The sequence below is a fragment of the Schistocerca gregaria genome, chromosome X (assembly GCF_023897955.1).
Source record: "Schistocerca gregaria isolate iqSchGreg1 chromosome X, iqSchGreg1.2, whole genome shotgun sequence".
Taxonomy (NCBI): Eukaryota; Metazoa; Arthropoda; class Insecta; order Orthoptera; family Acrididae; genus Schistocerca; species Schistocerca gregaria.
In genome coordinates this window covers 743,426,352-743,444,919 of record NC_064931.1, presented here as the reverse complement: position 1 = coordinate 743,444,919, position 18,568 = coordinate 743,426,352, and the positions used below count along the sequence as shown (strand labels likewise).

Genomic DNA, 18,568 nt, shown 5'->3' with positions numbered 1-18,568 from the left:
AACTCTTCTAAACTATAAAATTACCTTTCCAGTAGAAATTGCTTTAGATGCTCCCTAAAAGAGGAATGATTATCAAATTTGCTTTTAATATGTGGAGGGAGAGCATTAAAAAGTTTTGCACCAGAAAACTGCACACCTTTTTGCACCATAGTCAGGTTTTTACAACCATTGTGGAAATTGTGCTTTCTCCTAGTATCATATCCATTGTATTCACTATTTGTTCTACAAAAATCAGTATTTTTACTGATGAAACACATAGGAGAAAATATGTACTGGAAGTAACAGTAAGAATCTTTAGTATTTGGAAATGATTTCTACTACTACATATAGAGCCTATGCCACTAATTATTGTTCCAACACATTATTGGACCAAGAGTATTTTCTTAGCTAGTGTTTGGTTTCCCAAAATGTAATACCAAATGTTATAAGAGAATGGAAATATCCATAGTATGCTACTTTCATTATGTCTACATTTCCGCTCATGGAGAGAACGTGTAGGCAAAAAAATCGATGAGCTGAGTCTCTTCTGAAGATTTATTACATGATAAGACCAGTTTACTCCGGACTCAATTAAACACCTGAAAGCTTCATTGTTTCAACTCTTTATATTGACTCTGGGCCACACTTCACAGTTAACCCATCCTCTGTTTCAGCTGTTGCAGTGAAATGAATATAGTTAGTCTTATTAAAGTTCAACAAGAGTCCATTGATGCTAAACCATTTTATTAAATCAAATAGAATATTCTTAACAAATCCATGAAGATCTTCAAATGTACAACCATCAGTCATAATGTTGCAGTCATCTGCAAAAATGGTAAAAAAGCACTGTAGCTTTGTACATTGAGGTAGGTCATTGACAAATATAAGGAACAGTAAAGGACCAAGAATTAATCCTTGGGGCACTCCAGATTTAATGGTTCTCCAATTAGATGAAACCAGGCCACTATGGATCTCATCAATACTATCTACTAATACTTTCTGCTTTCTACCTTTGAGTTATGATACCAACCACTTATTTGCTGTGCCACTTATTCCTAGTAGGCCTGCTTTCTGTAATATGATTTGGTAGTTCACAGTGTCAGAGGCTTTTGACAAGTCACAAAATATTCTTCTCGTTTCCACTTTGTCATTAACTGAATCCAGAACTTTCTTTGTGAAAGCATAGATTGCTTATTCGATTGATAGACTCTTCTAGAAACCAAAACAGACTTTTGCTGAGAATTTTATATTTATCTAGATGTTCCAAAATTATTGTATACATAAGCTTTTCCAGAAACGTTGAAAGAGCAATTAGAAGGGAAATTGGCCTGTATTTTGTGACTTCAGTTTTTTCACTTTTCTTGAAAAGGGGTTTTACAACAGCACATTTGAGTATGTTAGGTACAGTTCCTTGTTGTAAGGATGCATTGAAAATGTGGCTAACTACACCACTAATAGAAACACAGCCCTCTTTTAGTAAATTATTAGAGACATTATTTACCGCAGTGGAATATATATTCTTGAGGGAGATGATTCTTCTTTTAATTTCAGATGCTTTGATAGGTCTAATATGAATTTTACCTGTATGTTTGGGTATAGTCTTTTGCATATGGCTCAGAACTTCATTAACAGAGCCCTGCAGCCTATTTGTTCTGAAACTGACAAGAAGTAGTTGTTGAAAATATTGGCTATGTTTTCAGGATCATGAACTAGATTTCCTTCATGTTGTATTTTGTGTTCTTCAAAAGTTCTTATGGTTTTCCTTGTTTGCCTTGTAACAATGTTCCAAATAGTCTTTATTTTGTTATGAGAGTTATCAATTTCTTCCTCATAATACAATGCTTTTGATTTTTGTATTACCTTCTTTAGTTTTCTTACATGAATTTCTAACTATACAGTAAAGTTCCCTCTTTGTTTTACAGGGTTTGTTCAGTGATGTATCACTATTGTTTCTAATAAACTTTTTTGGGAATAGCTCTTCAAAAATGGCTGAGAACTCATTTACAGATATACACAAAACAAAAAAATGTTTTGCATCACCCCAGTTCCCAGAACTCCTCGAGACAGACATTGACTGTGGATATTTTATCAGAGACAGTCCCTTTGGCTGTTCAGATATGTCACTGAACTCACTCAACGATGTAAACAACCATTCATGAGCAGCATCTATTAGACGGAGGGGGTCCAACAGCCAATCAGGTCCAGTCATTCCACCAAGAAAGAGGTACACGGCTCATGTTGTCTGCAGTTCAACTATGCCTAGTCGGTCAATACCGCAGTTCAATCACATCCGCATTGTTACTTTGTGGCAGGAAGGGCTCTCAACAAGGGAAGTGTCCAGGTGTCTAAGAGTGAACCAAAGCGATGTTGTTTGGACATGGAGAAAATACAGAGAGACAGGAACTATTGATGAAATGCCCCGCTCAGGCCGCTCAAGGGCTACTACTGCAGTGGATGACCACTACCTACGGATTATGGCTTGCAGGAGCCCTGACAGCAATGCCACCATGTTGAATAATGCTTTTTGTGCGGCCATAGGACATCGTGTTATGACTCAAACTGTGCGCAATAGGCTGCATGATAAGCAACTTCACTCCCAACGTTCATGGCGAGGTCCACCTTTGCAACCATGACACCATGCAGCACGGTACAGATGAGCCTAACAATATGCCGAATGGACCGCTCAGGATTGGCATCACATTCTCTTCACCGATGAGCCTCGCATATGCCTTCAACCAGACAATCGTTGGAGACTTGTTTGGAGGCAACCCATTCAGGCTGAACACCTTAGGTACACTGTCCAGTGAGTGCAGCAAGGTGGAGGTTCCCTAATGTTTTGGTGTGGCATTATATGGGGCCGACGTATGATGCTGATGGTCATGGAAGGCGCTGTTATGGCTGAATGCCAAGCTCCAACCAATAGTGCAACCATATCGGCAGCATATTGGCGAGGCATTCGTCTTCGTGGACAACAATTTACTCTCCCATCGTCCACATCTTGTGAATTACTTCATTCAGGATAACGACATCGCTCGACTAGAGTTGCCAGCATGTTCTACAGACAAGAACTCTATCAAACATGCCTGGGATAGATTGAAAAGGGCTCTTTATGGACGATGTGATCCACCAACCACTCTGAGGGATCTACACTTAGTTGTTGTTGAGGGGTGGGACAATTTGGACCAACAGTGCTTTGATGAACTTGTGGATAGTATGCCACGATGAATACAGGCATGCAGCAAAGCAAGAGGATGTGCTACTGGGTATTAGAGGTACTGGTGCATACAGCAATCTGGACCACCACCTCTGAAGGTCTCACTATATAGTGGTACAACATGCAATGTGTGGTGTTCATGAGCCCTTTTTAGGGTGTAAATTATGTTTCTTTTGATCTCAATTCCAATTTTCTGTACAGGTTCTGGAATGCAGCTGTACTATGAGAAGAGCTGGAAGTATGTGACCATTGTGGAAATTTAAAGGTTTCATATTAAATTATGGATTATAAGAAGTACCTTTTTCTACTATTCAATATAAATAAGATTCCCCAACAGCTTTTGTCCAGCTTCACTATTTACAAAGTAATGCTTCAGGTACGTCTTAATAATAACAATTATTAATTTAGAAGAAGTAGTTTAATACCTGTCATCAAGCCATCACTGTGATATGAAAATTTGAAGAAATATGGCTCTTTGTTATCCATTTCAGGTCTCCATTTATGCTAAAAATAAAGAATGAAAATTTAGTAAATGATGCAGCACAGACAATTAACTTTTAAGAGATTCAATAATTTAGTAGAGAATATAGGTGCAAAGAATACAAGTTCCTAAGAACACAACACAAAGTTTATAGATAATTCCTTCCATGTACTGATTTATTATGAGTGAAGTATGACAATAACATCACTCAAAATGTCAACCAACAACACAAACCCCTTCATGGGCTGGTAACAGAACTTTAATAAGCATTTCTATTCATCACTTAAGTCATAGACAATAATAGCAAAGATGTTGCATATACTTAAGAAACATTGATGTGGTTGTTGTGTAAGAGCATGGTCATTCTTCCTTGTACAGTTACTGGATGAGGCAGCCTATCTAATATATTAAAATCAGTCTAGAAAGGTGTTCCGAAACTGCACCAAGTTTAAGACACACATTATTCTCTCACATCACTTAAAACTGGGGGCATGTCTCCAACCAATCAAAATGCAACATTTTTATCAACAAATTAAATACATCCCAATCATCATCATCATCATCATGATCTTCATGACAGACTGCTCCATTCAAATAAGGTTTCAAGATCATCTCCTCATCTCTTGCATATGCACCAAACATCTCTCTGGCTAGTCAGTTTTTACAGCAAAGCCTTCTCTCTCACGTCTTTTGTCTTTCATTCATAAGAGGTGCTTGGAACAGTTGCATTTATGTTGTTCTATCTTTTCATTCATATGAAATATTTTTAATTCCTGTCTCGCATTTTCAATTCTTATTTCATCTCTAAGGATATACTCAGTCATTCTAAGGAATTCATTTCTGCTATTTCAATGGCTGTGTTCTCCTCGTTCTTCAAAGCCTAATTCTCACAACCATGCAACAGCTTAGGGACTGCCATCACTTAATAAAAATTTATTTGTATATCCTTTCTTGTTTTGTCAATAATCATTATGTTTATTGTCACACATCAGTTGGAATTTATTTGACATTTTTCCCAGATTATTTTATTGATCACACAAAATAATGCATTTTAAACAGTTAAAATTTGCTAATCTGTTCTATCATGTTATTGCTAATTACAATCTTTGAGCACACTACATTTCCCCTTAAATGTCACCACCTTAGAAAGAAATGACCTTTCAGAGTGGCTGGAAATAGGTACATAATAGTTGTCTTGTTGAACACATTTTATTGTCTTATACTTAACAGCCACTGCAGATGTTGAACTGATATCCAAGAGTGAGGCTTCAGCCTGTTAGCAAATTATACGACATGTCACATGGTGTTTCCAATTAACTGTGTTTATCGTTTTAATTTACTCGTAATCTAGTTTGAAGCAACTATGGCTTCATATTCAGGTACTTTGGCACTGTTAGCTATGTGAAATACCACAGCAAGTACATCTTGTTAATATACCCACGCATCATCTACAGTGGGACCTACAAAAGTCTGAAGTTCATCTCATTAACTAAAGTCTTACGCTTACCAAGCAAAGACACATTGGGAGTACATTGACAAGACATACCTTGGGTTGTATATCACACTGATAACAGTGCTAAAGTGCTTGATAATGTATCCATAGTCACTTCCAAATTGTTCGCAACTAAGTTAAACACAGCTGAGCAGAGAAGCAGTAATAGAATAGTTTTTGTTCTACATAACAAAATATTTCACAATTGACATTCCCAGTTTTGAGTGCCTTGGAAGTTACACAGTTCAGTTCTTCCAATTCAGGGTGACAAGAGAGGAGGGGGTAAGTGTTTCTTTGCAGCTGTGTCACAAGGTTTGTCCAGAGGATTATGGGCATCTGCAGAAATGGCATGGGAAATCTATTTACATACTACATTTTGGGGTAATAGCTACCTGTGAAGGCCTCAGCAAGACCTCTAGGACACTGGAAAAGGTACTGCTCATCATTGGACACATGCTGCCCACATGTGGCCAGATTTCGTGTGTAGGAGACATTTTAAAGTATGGAAAGGATGACAGCTACAAATTTCAGGGACATAGTTTCAATTAACCAAGGACTTGATACTTACTTCACATTTTGAAACAAGCCTCAAATTGTACTTGAAGTTTGTGGATCTCTGGTAGAATTCCTGATAAATTACGTAAAGGTAGCTTATTGAAAAATACTGTATATGTATTTTAACACATTTTTATTCATTTTATTTAAAAAACTGAACATATATCACCAGAAAACATGACTTTCTTGTTTATATCATCAGAATTTGTGTTGTTTATGAAACTGACAAGGGAATCAGCACTATTTGTTGATGCACTTGGCACATCCACACACACCAATGACTCTCATACTCTCGTAGATGTCTAATTCTGCTACAAGCAAGAAATTGTTCAATTTTTGTTCTATCACTGCTCTCTGTATTTACAGTAGTTTCCTTAGCATGTATGCCACATACTTGTCATTGGTGCTGCATTTGTCTGTATCCTTATTTTCCTGATTCTTCAAAACTTTCATCGGCAATTGCGAAGTGGCACTGTAACTGCCTTGCTTACCACTTATCATTTTAATTTTTTCTGTGGAGGAGACAATGAAGCAGGAGGGCCAGCAACTTCCTCTCCTTCATCACCTCTTCCTACTGTCAAATCTCCCAGAACATATAATCAAATTTATCTCTTTCAGATCTGGCAACTGAAAATGACTGGCATGAAACAGCATGACAGTTCACTTCCCCTATTGTGTGGGAGCAACTGACGGAAAGCATAGACTCCTGTAGAACCGTGTCGTTAGCGGGAGTTAATTTTACAACTACAAATGGTCATTTAACATTGTGCTGCTTGCTACTGTTGACACCTCCTACAACTTTTTGTATGCTGATATTGGATGCCAAAAAAGAATTTTAAACAAAGGTGTATTCAAGAATATGATCATAAGTATGCTCATTCAAAGGCCACAAAGTGAATGCATACATAGAGGGACAAAGGCCCTACTATATGTTTTCTTGGCAGATGTATCTTTTCCATTACAGGAAAACATTATGAGGGAAGGCACATTCAAGTTTCAAAAGAAAGAATTTTTAATTACCAACTGTGTAGGGCTAGAATGGTTGTAGAGAACACATCAAGTATTATAGTTTTGGTTTTTCCTGTCTTCCAAAAACACACACACAAGGCACAAACTGTTAGCCTTGCAGCTGTTTGTCTCCACAATTTCTCAAGGTGAAATGCTGAAGCAAGCAACCAAAATACCCCACAAGGAAGCTTTGATTAATATGATTTTACAGACAGGTGAGATGATCCCAGGCACATGGAGACGCGTTGACATTGCATTGAGGTTTACTGTGCCCCAGAACAAACCACAAAGAGCTTCCAACTTGAACAAAAATTTGTGAACAGTTTGAAAATTATTTTTTAAGCCCACTGGAAACTGCCCCATGGAAAATTAACTGTGGTTGAATGTTACTGTACAGTATAAAGATAAGAAGCATAATTTTTATACCTCTTTGCCTATGGTGTCTTGTTTCTTGTGGCCCATGAACACCAGGTGATTAACTGAACCATGTACATTTGTATGTGTGTTCACAGCACTGATCTTTCTGTTGCTATTCTCTCTCTCTCTCTCTCTCTCTCTCTCTCTCTCTCTCTCTCTCCCTTTCACTTTGGACATTCCACATGCACTCTTCTGCCTCTGCCTGATACAGTGACACTAACTTCACAGTCTGCTGCCTTGTCCACTTCTTTGCAAAACAAGCTCAATAGATGGACACAAAATCACAACAGGCAATATAAACATAAGCTAGTACAATGCAATGGTGATATGTAGTGACTGGCCAGAAATATTGTTTTCTTTGATACGTACCAACATTGCCATGTATATCTGTATCTATCTTTTGATGCATGTTTACAACAGGTTGCAAACATCTGCTATCAAATAGTAGCTGCAAACATTGTTGGAAACATGTTGCAAGCTCAGTGTGGACCCATCTTAAGTTATAAGATGGTGGATTTGGAGTTGGTAGTATTTTGAAGAAAGTAGTGTTTGATAGCAGCAAGGCCATGGGCTCAGGGGTGGTGGTGTATAACGAGTTGACATCAACAGCGATGAGAACGGATCCAAATTAGAATGGTTGAGAGATGGTTAATGAAGCTGTGTTTGTGTCTTTGATATGAGGATTTAGGCTGCAAGCAATGGGTTGGAGATGTTATCAACTACAGCCAACATTCTTCCCACAGGAGAACATAACCAGTTACAATGGAGAAAAATGCATAAAACATGCACAGAGGCCAGGGAGAAGGGGTTGAGCTGCTGGGATGAGGTGGTAGAGGGTGGAGGGATTCAGTGCTAGATCATGGAATGAGCCGAAGGATTTGAGTAGGAATTGAAGATAATCCTGGACTTCTGGGATAGGATCACTATAGCAGAGCTTGTAGGTGGAAGAGAGATTGTCGATAGATACTCTGGCAGGTATTCACTGTGGTTTATTACAACAGTGGTGGAGCCTTTGCAGAGGAGACACATAAATAAAGTTATGTCTTAAGGTTGTGAATGTTTGTTCTTTCTTCCATTGGGAAGTTTTTGTTGCTAGAAGGAACACAGGAAAGGAGGATAATGCCAAGATGAAGATAAGGAATTCCTGGATGGAAACCAGGGTGTAGTTTGGTGTGAGAAGGAGAGGGTCACAGCAGGACAGACATGTGAACTGGAAGATGTGAGGTTAAAGGTTAGATTTTTGTTGACTATGATTGATTTTGTTGGACCAAAACCTACAAAACTCCAAAATCACCCATGTAGCAAAGGGTTGGTAATATATGTGGTGTAAGGATAGACTAGGCTATTTTGTAGATTAGGTAGGTGGTGGGTAACACATAATGAGGGATGAGAAGGATTGTGGATGGCGTATTCCTCATTTGCAGGCATGATGATATGTAATCATGGTCTAACTTACCTCCAACTTGGCCTCATCCTCCTTTCCTTGGTCCTTTCCTTAAAACATCAACCTCTCAGCAGAGGGAAAAAAAGCCATTCACAATCTTAAGAAAGGCACCGATTGAATCATTGTCTCTGCAAGGGTTCCACCACTGTTGTAATAAACTGTAGTAATTACCTGCCAACTGTCAGACTCTTTAACCTCCTCCTATTTGCTTCCCAAAACCCATAAACCTAACAATTCTGAATGCCCCATGTAGGTAATCACTGTGCTCCCATGAAAAGAAACTTGGCTCTTGTTGACCACCACCTTCAACTCAATTCCAGCAGTCTAGCATCTCATATCAAAGATGCAAACCACTTATTTCACTCTCTCTCAATCACTGCCACCTCATTGCCACTTGGATCACTAATAGTGACTTTTGACACCACCTCTGAGACTCAAGTGTGATAACCACATCACTCAAAATGTCAACCAGCAACACAACTCCCTTCTTGTGAACTGGCAACTCAATTTTAATAAGATTTTCCTTTAATCACCTAATCCATGGACAAATAATAGCAAAGATTTTGCAAAATCGCTAACTCTTCAACAAATAATGGTAAAGATGCTGCAAATGTTTAAGAAACATTGACATGGTCATTGTTTAAGGGCATCTAAGAACATGGTCATTACTCTTTGTAAAATTATTGGATGGGCCAGCCTATGTTCTGCATTAAAAACTCTACTCCAGTAATCTAAGAAGGTGTTTCAAGATCAGACAATATCTTAAGAGACATACCACATTTCTCTGATCATCATTTAAAACTGGGGGCATGTCTGTAACTCTTGAAAATTTCTCGGCTATTCAGCCAGGTAGCATCGTCCAAAAGGCACGATATTTCAGCAAGCTGACTTCTTGCCATCTTCAGGCACCTGATTTCTTTATGCCAGGAAAACCTCAGACCACACATGTCAGTAACTAATCCAAGTGCTACATTTTTGTCAGCATTACCATCATCACCTTCATGTTGGACCAGGCAATCCATTCTGTTCAAGTAGTATTTCAAGGTAATCCTCCCATCTCTTGCTCTCGAACCCAACATCTCTCTGACCAGTCAGTTTGTATGACAAGTACTAAGGCACTATTCCAATTCCTCTGCAATCTCATCACCTTCTCTCCCATCCATTTCATCTGGTCCCCCTCATTTCAGCGAGTCACTTTGCTGGACATTGGTCTACACCTCCCCAATGGCATCCTACAAACCTCTGTCCATATAAAGCCCACTAACCATATACAGTTCCTTTGTTTTGATAGCATTCATCTCTTTCACACTAAAATGGCTCTACTCTACTGTGTGGCCACCCACAACCCTTTGCCCAGAGGAATACACCCCACCCCCTCCCCCCTTTCACCCAGTATCATGCTGGACTGGAACAACTTAACCATAACCTTCACCATGGTTTGGGCTACTTATCCTCATGTCTGGAAATTACGATCATCCTACCTGCAATCTTTCCCATCCCTGCAAAAGTGGTATTCCACTACCTACCAAATCTACGAAACATTTTAGTCTGTCATTATGACACAACTACTCTAAACCCCTCACCAAATGGGTCATATGCTTATGGAAAAGCCAGATGTGAGACCTGTCCAAACAACACACCCACAACATTCTACTCCAGCTCCATCACAGGCATATTCCATGAGCAGTAGAGATACCTGTGAAATCAGTCATATCATACATCACCTCTGCAGTGACTGCTGCACATCAGTATTTCTGCGTATGTCCATCAACCAACCGTCCATCTGAATGAATGGCCACAACCAGACTGTGGCCAAGAGCAGAGCTGACCATCATCCAGTCATGGAATATGCTGCCGAGGAAAACATTTGATTTCAATAGCTGCTTCAAAACCCATGCCATCTGGATCCTTTCCCCACCACCAAATTCCCCGAACTACGTTGATGGGAATTGGCCCTTTGCTGCAGTAAACCTCCTGGCCTCAACCTCCACTAGACCTTGTCCCAAATGCACCTCCACTCCTGTGTCTTAACCCTACCTTCACTCATCTTGCACTCACACTCTCCTCTCTGCAGTTTCCCCTCTTCCTTTGTTGTATATTCCCTTCCCAATCAATTCCTCCACATCATATGAGTCCCTTTCACTGCAACTTGAATGAGCTCACAAGTGACATTTTCTTATCCCATGTGGTTGCTGCTTCTCCCTCCCAGCCATCAGCCATCTTTTCCCAACTCCCCCCCCCCCCCCCCCCCCAAAAAAAAAAAATCCCAGTCTACTTTCTCCTCTTGCCCGCAATACCAAACATGATCCCAATCCTCAATGCTGTGCTTCATGAACAAAATAGTACCAATTCCCACAGAAGCAGTTTAAGAGTTTTTGTATCTAGGGGAGTTGAAAAAAGTGTGTGAAATCTTATGGGACTTAACTGCTACGGTAATCCTCTAAGCTTACACACTACTTAACCTAAATTATCCTAAGGACAAACACACACACCCATGCCTGAGGGAGGACTCGAACCTCTGCCGGGACCAGCCGCACAGTCCATGACTGCAGTGCCTTAGACCGCTCGGCTAATCCAGCCTGGCGGGGAGTTGAAGACAACAGCTGGATGGACAGCAAAAGAAATCCAGAGAAGAGTAAAAGTAGCCACAAACGCTTTTGGTAAATGAATATTACATATTACAAAGTAGAGTGGAAAATATAATGAAAATTATGTAGAGATGGTTGGGACATGTAGCCACATGAACAGATGGTAGCTAGGCCAAAGACGTACTATGGCAGATTCAAAGAGCTAAGAAAAGACACGATGGAAGAATGGTAAACGACATCAGAAAACAAGCAATAACAACATGGATGCCTACAGCTGAAGACCATAGCGCATGTTAATCCCTGAAGGAGACCGTTATCAGGCAGCCAATGACAAATGACTAATGAAGATAAAATGTTAATTTCAAATTACTAATTAATGGGCAGGAAATCAGGAAGCCAATATTTTACCTTCTGGCACTTTCATGGCATTATCAAGATTTCAGAAGCAGATAATTGCTCATAAATACAGGAAAATTTTAGGCAAAAAGGATGTTTGAAAATTTTTGCAAAAATATAAGAAATACCTACAGATTTTTGTTAATAGGAAGACAATGTTATGATGTTTGGTCACGCAGAGGTAGATGTATGGAGTGTCAATTACAGACAGTCAACACTCCAAGAATATTCCTCAATATGACCAAATATTATTTATAAATATTATAAAGCATCTGCATCAAATGTCTAGGGGTGATAGATCACATTATTGGCAACAACTTTTGTTAGAGACGAAATGTTCATTGAGGCTTCCTGGTGATGCAAGATGTCTTGTTATTGGTTATGCCACTGACAGGTAGCAGGGCAAATGCACTTTTTGGCATGTATATGCAATGTGTGCCACCTATAATCCAGTCATCTGCTCCGTTTGAAGGTGGTAGGTCCAGTAAAATAACAGTTCCTTATTGGCTTCTAAAATATATTTCTCCTCTTACAGACACTCATTCTTAAGGTTTTCTTCTTAAAACACACCATCAATTTACTGGGGTAGGTAGTCTGCACATGCAGCATACCTGGCTGAGAGACCCTACTAGTTCAGTGAGACCGTCTAGTCCCAAGGCAGGCTGAGTCAATAAAAAGATGCCTAGCATTGCCAGGAAGTGTCAGTGAACATGTTGTCTCTAATAGAGGTCATGCATATGTATTGGTGTTAGCAAAAATCTTTAAACATTGGTTGTATTTTCGCTATAATTTTCAAATATCCTTTGCACCAGAAATTTTCCTACGTCCATGGCACGTGTACAACAGGTGCTGGAGAGTGGTCTTTGACTATAAGTTGTCACACAACAAAGAATGAACTGCACAGCAGCTCAAGGTGTTACACAATGTCATCTCTACAACCTATGAATGCTGTGGAACACAATCGATTAAAAATATGTTGCTAGTTTCATCATGAAGGAAGTAATTTTCATGGCCAGTATGTGTTTAGAGTCGTGCACAGTGATGGTTTCAGCCTGCCCAGCCCACGTTTCATAGCCAACCTGTGTGGGCCATGGGCCAGCCGACCGGGTTGGTAAGCTGAGCTCAGACCGCCAGTCCAGAGCCATCAAGCTTTCATGGCCCAGCGGAAGGCAGCATCCCCAGCCCAATGGGCTGTGCATTGTGCTTACTCATGGTGCAGCCTGTTCATTAATAGCTCTGCTGTGTTATGGTCTTAGGCAACATGCCCACCGACATGGAGTGACAAGCAATGCAACACATGTACCTGTGGGAATAACGAAATGAAAATCAATTCAGTCGGTTGTTGGAAAACAATGGACTCATTCGATTGTAGTTTTATGCATAATATGAACTGATCATTTATTCTTTTGACTGAAATCAGTCTGTCAGAGCAACTCAATGAAACCATCAACACAGTCCATTGTAGTTTTGTATATTGACAGAATTATTCATTTTTTCTTTTCAAGTGAAACCAGTCTGTAGTTTTTTCTGTCATTCGGAACATGTTTTCATTCTTTCAATTGAAACTGTTTTATTTGACTGAGCATTCATTCTTCCCTGCAAAACCAGTATTTACTAGTTTAATTACAGATGTGTACAGATATTCCATAATGATTTTGTGTCTGATTTAATAATCTGATGATGGCAGTAATCTAGAACTGGTAATGAGAGTTCCATAACATATGTGATCAAGTTGGAGAATTATCAATAAACTGCCCACCATGATCACAGACTCGTATACAGACTTCTTGTCTTCAGTGGGTATTTTTATATGTTCAACTAACAAGTAAGACAAAAGTATACAAAAGGATGCATGTACCAGTGGAAGGCAGCCCTATCCCCTGTTAGTACGTGAAGACATCTCAGGGGGTATGCCAAAGTTAAGTATAATACATATTCATTTAATTATGTACTAAATAGACAAATTTGTCATTTCATCATTCACAGTTAACTAATATATTACTCTTAATTGACTTGGTCCAGAGTCAATTAACACATATATCACTGGGAGTACAAAATTCCCTTAGTAGTACATGAAGAAAAACAGGAACCTAGCCAAAATTTAGCAACTGTTTGAATTCTGTTTTACTGGAAATTTGTGACAATGTCCATCAGTTAAAAACCATTCGAATCAAGTTCTTAAACACTTATTAACCTATTTATTTGTGTGCAGAAATCACATTAATGGCTAAGTACTGCGAATAATAACCATGCACACAAGCCTGTTCACATGTTCAACCTTTGAGGAGTAACAGATATAGTATTTACCAATGTCCATATTTACTGCCTAGTATATAATTACAGAAATGTAATTCTGCTTTGAACAAATACAAATCCTTATTGGTTAACACCAAAAGATTTTTTGGTGAAGTTACATCATTGTCAGTGGGTTCATTTACTTTCTAAGTATTACAAACTGATGGTTGTGTGGCGCTCTGACAGTGCTGTTCATACTTTGCTCCAGTTTATTTTTTTATATTGCATTTTCACACCTCTGCAGTTTGTGTAAACCGTGTTTCCTTACACACACTGTGTCACTGTTTATCAGATATTCACATATTTTGAAGCATAGTTGCAGGTTAAACAAGAAAAATTTGCGTTTGGTGCAGAGGCTACCACGTTTCCATGAATATAGAGAGCACCCTATTGAGAACTCACATCCATACTTGAGAAACAAACAGAGACATACAAATGATTCTATCAACATGAAAAATTAGCTGTGTGGTTTCTTTCTTAAACTGACTGGAGCATTGTCTTGGCAGAAAGTATGCAAGAAGCCACATACCAAAAGGATCTTACATTATATTGGGCTGATCAGTAAAAATATTTGATGATGTGTTTTATAGAAAACCACATTATGTCTTTCTATATAGTTCTACATTTATTTCTTTTCTACAAACTCATTAAATTGATTACATACACCCATCTCCGATATTCTACTTGCAATCCTTCAGCACACTCCTATCTTGAGAATTCCTGCTGTCTTGTAAATTATAGATTGCAGCAATCAGTCATCCTTTTTAAATTTTATTATGCAGATCAAGATTTAGGCTAGAAGCTATCCATTCTCAATGCTAAGAATACAAGAAGTACATAGTCAGATGATGTCATAAAAAGTTACAAGTAATGGCTTAACTCATATTGTTTGTATATTACATACCACTATTATTTTCACTCAAAGCATGTAAGTCCCTGTCCGTCAGGTTTCACCCACAGTTAATTGAATACTACTGTTTGCAAAAGGCAGGCTGTATGGAGAAGACATCGTTTGGTTACATGGCGGCCTCTACATGAACTACGTATATAAAATTCAAGGGAAGTAAACCACTTCAAATTTACATGAGAATTACATAAAATGAAACATAAGTAAAATTCTTTACATTGTACACCAGCGAGTGCTACTTTAACCTGTCTCAGGAAACAAAGAGAGGTACAAGACAATGGCTTCCACTGGCTCCAGTTAGTTGGCACTTACTTCATGTGCTCTTCCTTACATTGATGCTAGTCCTTCTGGTTTAGCACTGAGATGTTAGCACACAGTGGAACGGCACATATGTATCTCTGTATCACCTGCAGGTGTGTCTACATTTACATATGTACTCTGGTGTATAGTGGATGGTACCCTGTACCACTACTAGTCATTCCCTTTCCTGTTACACTCACAAATAGAGCAAAGGAAAAGTGACTATCAATATGCCTCCATACAAACTAGTCCATCTAATCTTATCTTCATGGCCATTATGCAAAATGTACGTCGGCAGCAGTAGAATTGTTCTGCAGCCAGCCTCAAATTCTGGTTCTCTAAATTTTCTCAGCAGTCCTTCTCAAAAAGAAAATCACCTTTCCTCCAGTGATGCCCATATGATTTCATGAAGCATCTCCGTAACACTTGTGTGTTGTTCGAACATATTGGTAACAAATCTAGCAGCCCACCTCTGAACAGCTTTGATGTCTTGCTTTAATCCGATCTGATGTGGGTCCCAAATCCTAACGGTACCCAACAATGTATCACACTAGTATCCTACATGTGGTCTCCTTTACAGATGAACCACACTTTCCTAAAATTCTTCAAATAAACTGAAGCCGACTATTCACCTTCTTTACTATGGTTCTTACATGCTCATTCAGTTGCAATTGCTTTGCAGCATTGCATCTAGATACTTAATTGATGTGACTGCATTGAGCAGCACACTACTAATACTGTATTTCAACATTATGAGTTTGTTTTCCCCACTCATCTGTATTACCTTAAATTTTTCTACATTTAGAGCTAGCTGCCATTCATCACACCAACTATAAATTTCATCCAAGTCATCTTGAATCCTCCTACAGTAACTCAATGATGACACGTTCCCAAAGCTTGCTGACTGCTATATTAGTTTATTTGCATCACCTTTATTCCAATCTGCCCAATTCAGTGGAATAACAACTCTCACAGCCATAAAAGGGACTTCACACTTTAATATTTCTAGAAGACAGGCATATGAACACATCCCGAATGGCTTCACTGTTCACAGACAACTATTAAAAGATTGTTCTGATGGTTGATGAAGAACAGAATGGTATGGCACCCGGAGTGTAGAGTTCATTTTGTATGTTTGACGCAAGACAAAGAGTAGCCACTAGACTATGTGGAGGTAAAACCCAAGAGGGCATTGATTACAGAGCTTTTGGTGTATCGGGTGACAGTCATTACCTTACAAGAGTAAAGTGATCAATGGTGTGCTTCCCAATTTTCAGCTGAGTTCCATTCTATGCCTGATATTTTGATGACTGACCCAGTCATCATGTTCATGGGCTGTGAGTTGTGCTATTTTATGCACTCGCTGCCAAGACGCCAGACATGAAATGAAAACAACAAATCAACTGAACACCTGGAAGTGCACCATTAATCACTCATGTCAAGAAAATCTGAGAGCTCACCAGAAAAAATTAATTTTACACAATATCTAGTGATAATCAGTTTAACACTGTGTCAGTGACAGATACCACACATAGCATTACACAGGGGTCATATGTGGGTGAAAGAAAGCAACAGACATGAAGAGTCATTACTAAGACCAATGACAGAATTTTTGTTAGATGGTAATGAGTGCAGAGCCTGCCAATCTCCATGTATGTTTGATTACTGATAATCACTGTCCTCATATTAATCATAACTTCATTTAATGTAAATAAAATTTCCTGCTTTTGTCTTTCAAAGTGTCTCTCTATTGAACGTTAATAATGGGACATAATTTAAGAACATTAAAGAAGACAACAGACAGTAGAAATTCAGATGAATAATTTTTATGACTAAGTATTATCAGAATAGCTCTTATTGTCTCTTCAGGCAGTTCTTGCATTCATGGAAGTTTCTGTTAGCGCATCTTTTTAGCTGCTATAAGATCTATTACCTTTCTGTTGAGAAATTCTCTTCTTCACCGTTGTACACATTACCTGTATACCCTAATGTGGCAATTCTCTCACTTTATTCACTTAAACATGATTTTACTGGCTCAAATGATATATGCAGAAAACATCAAAGTTATCTTCAACCTGCATTTATGTAAATAGGAACTGATTGAGGAAGTAGTCTAATTGCCCTTATTATTCATGGAAAATATTTTAAAAATATTAAATATAGTTTTATCACCATTCCTGACACTGGTCACTTTCCCGACATTTAGCTACAAATATACATGTTACGAAGAAATTTAAAGCTGAACCATCACAGCCTTTCATGTATTCATAAAGATATTGGTGAAAGGAAATATTCTATAAAATTCTTACCATCAGTTCTATGTAGTCCCTTAAAAGTGTCTTTGCTTTATGGTCATATTGTGACAATAAAGTTTTATCCACATGCACAGCTTCTTTTATTTTCTGTATTTCCAAAGACTGATTATTCAGTTCTTGTATTAGGTTTGGATGTTTCTCACACTCTTCCCACCACCTACAAACATAAAAATTTCTTATACCATAAAACAGATTTAACAATATTAAAAAGCCAAGATTAATTTTTCAATCTGCAGCACAGATCAAGTTCAAGCACTGGTACTGCACGCAGTTTTAATCCAATAGTAAGTTTCAAAATTGAAAATGTAAACTTGTGAAATAATAATTAAATATTTCCTTGTCTCTCAGTTTGCAGCAAAGTGGTGTCAGTGGCAGTCTTACTGTAGTAGCTTGTTTTCTGTTTTAATGAGTTTGGTAGTGCATATTTTTCTCTATAAAAGACAACAGGGCTCCTCTTTATTTACTGTTTTTTACTAATTGTTTTCACTCAAATTGTAGTAGTAGAATGGATAGGGGGTATGCCTGCTGTGTGCACGATGCAGAAAGTGCTGGCCACAGTTAACAAAAAGCTGGAGACATTGTTGGCACAAGAAGCTGTCTGCAGGCTGCAGCTTCAGGGTGTAGTGGCAGAGGGGAGACTAGCATGTTACAAAAGGTGCCTCAAAGTGTTGTTTGTTTCCCATGGGCTCTGCTGCTGAAGCACCTTCAAGCATACCCGACGTGGGGGGAGCCACTCTCACTGTAAGGTGACTGACAGGTTGTATAGTTAATATTTGTTCAGCAATCATGGAATTGTTTCTGTTCAGCAAGTGCGACCAGGATTCACTTACAATAGAAGACAGTAACTTAACGAGTCTTGGGGAGAATCCTGAGACTGCAGTGGAATATAACAAATAGTTATTTGGATTTTGTGTCTCAGTAAATATTAACAGAAAGCTAGAAGGTTGGAAATAGTGTCTGCTGAGCACATACTCAGAGTAACTAGGGACAAGGAGAGGATTAGCTTGAGCAAGCTACCAGGTTTTGCCGGAATGGCATTTACAGGTGGCTGCAGGTCAGCCGTGCTGGACCGCAGACAGATGGACCCTAAATAGCATATATCACTGCACAATAACAGACATAGTACATCAATAAATAACCTGAAATGAAGCCAGGAAGACTAGTATAGTAAATGCAA

The 18,568-nt window shown here is 38.7% G+C and overlaps 1 protein-coding gene across 1 annotated transcript in view; it reads right to left on the bottom strand.

Annotated features, from left to right (window-relative positions):
• LOC126299010 (coiled-coil domain-containing protein 175-like) overlaps nt 1-18,568 on the bottom strand; it is a 142,236-nt gene that overhangs the window by 68,229 nt on the left and 55,439 nt on the right. The window contains exons 4-5 of the mRNA XM_049990643.1: nt 17,386-17,548; nt 3,619-3,697 (exon numbers count right to left, since the gene is read on the bottom strand). Of these exons, the coding sequence (XP_049846600.1) occupies nt 3,619-3,697; nt 17,386-17,548 (242 nt within the window). The remainder of the gene's footprint in view (nt 1-3,618; nt 3,698-17,385; nt 17,549-18,568) is intronic.